The sequence below is a fragment of the Pygoscelis adeliae genome, unplaced genomic scaffold, assembly GCF_000699105.1.
Source record: "Pygoscelis adeliae isolate BGI_AS28 unplaced genomic scaffold, ASM69910v1 Scaffold184, whole genome shotgun sequence".
Lineage (NCBI taxonomy): Eukaryota > Metazoa > Chordata > Aves > Sphenisciformes > Spheniscidae > Pygoscelis > Pygoscelis adeliae.
Genome location: NW_008824541.1, coordinates 322898 through 324179, shown reverse-complemented (window position 1 = coordinate 324179; position 1282 = coordinate 322898). Strand labels below are relative to the sequence as shown.

Genomic DNA, 1282 nt, shown 5'->3' with positions numbered 1-1282 from the left:
CTGATGCCCAGCACAGCCTGGAGCCGTCCTGGAGGAGAGGCCGTTCCCTTCCCTCCGGCATGCTCGGAGCCCCCAGCCACTCTGGGACAGGGGCTTAGGAGCCCAGGCAGGGCTACGTGGGGTGTTTGGGCACAGCAAAAGGCCTGAGGCGGGGCAAGATGGGCCGGATCCATGCATTACGCAGGTCTCCGTGCCCCCTCCTCCTCCTGCAGATCCACTTCTGGGAGGCCCAGCGCCGGAACGAGAGCGCACGGGTGAAGACGCTTTTCCTGCCCGAGAACGGGGTGAAGCTGAAGAACCTGACGGGGTACACCTCATACTGGGTCAGCGTTGCCGCCTTCAACGCCGCAGGAGACGGACCCCGCAGCAGCCCCGTCAAGGGGCGGACGCAGCAGGCAGGTGGGGCCCATGGCACGGCTCCCCCCCCCAGCCCTTCGCTCAGCACGGTCGCATCCGCAGCCTCCTGCCCCTGGGCTCCGTGGGGAGGTGTCTCCATGGGTCCAGCTCCAGTGATGTCTGGCTGATGCCCCTTCATCCCAGCTGCACCCCGGCTTCTGCTCTTGCAATCCCAAGCAGAGACCAGCCCTGGGCTCACCCCAGAGGGTTTGTGGGTTGGGGGCACGTGGAAATGAAGGTCTTGGCTGAGTCTTGAGAAGGATGAAGGTCTCAGGAGGAGAGTCAAGGAGAAGGAGACTCATTCCCCTAGCCATGTGCAGTGGCCTGGCAGGGTCTTTGCTGCAGCAGAGATGGGGGCACGGCACCAGGGTGGTGTGAGATGGTGATGATGAGTGCCCCCGCCCCGAGAGGGTAGAGGCAGGGAGAAGGGCTGGCTTGGTGCTGGGGGTGTCCCCTGGGAGCACTGAGCTGGCCCTGGCCACCCTGCTCCCTCACAGCCCCCAGCGCCCCCGGCTCCATCCGGTTCAGTGAGCTGACCACCACATCGGTGAACGTGTCCTGGGAGCCACCACCGCTGCCCAATGGCGTCCTCGAGGGCTACAGGCTGGTCTACGAGCCCTGCATGCCCGTGGACGGTGAGGGCACAGCGGGGGTACCGGGGGGAGGCTGGGAGCACTGGGGGGAGCTGGGAGGGCTCCAGGGAAGACCTGGCTCAGCCTCCATCCCCACAGGCGTCAGTAAGATCGTGACAGTGGATGTGAAGGGGAACAGCCCGTTGTGGATGAAAGTGAAGGACCTGGCCGAGGGCATGACGTACCGGTTCCGGATACGGGCCAAAACCTTCGCTTACGGGCCCGACGTTGAGGCCAACATCCCCACGGGGCCT

The 1282-nt window shown here is 65.4% G+C and overlaps 1 protein-coding gene across 1 annotated transcript in view; it reads left to right on the top strand.

Moving 5' to 3' along the window:
- The window catches only part of LOC103914934 (protein sidekick-2-like), a gene marked incomplete at its 5' end in the record, with an annotated part of 38233 nt that overhangs the window by 23545 nt on the left and 13406 nt on the right, over window positions 1–1282 (top strand). Inside the window, 3 exon segments of the mRNA XM_009321665.1 lie at window positions 213–399; window positions 894–1031; window positions 1128–1281. Coding sequence (XP_009319940.1) covers window positions 213–399; window positions 894–1031; window positions 1128–1281 — 479 coding nt within the window.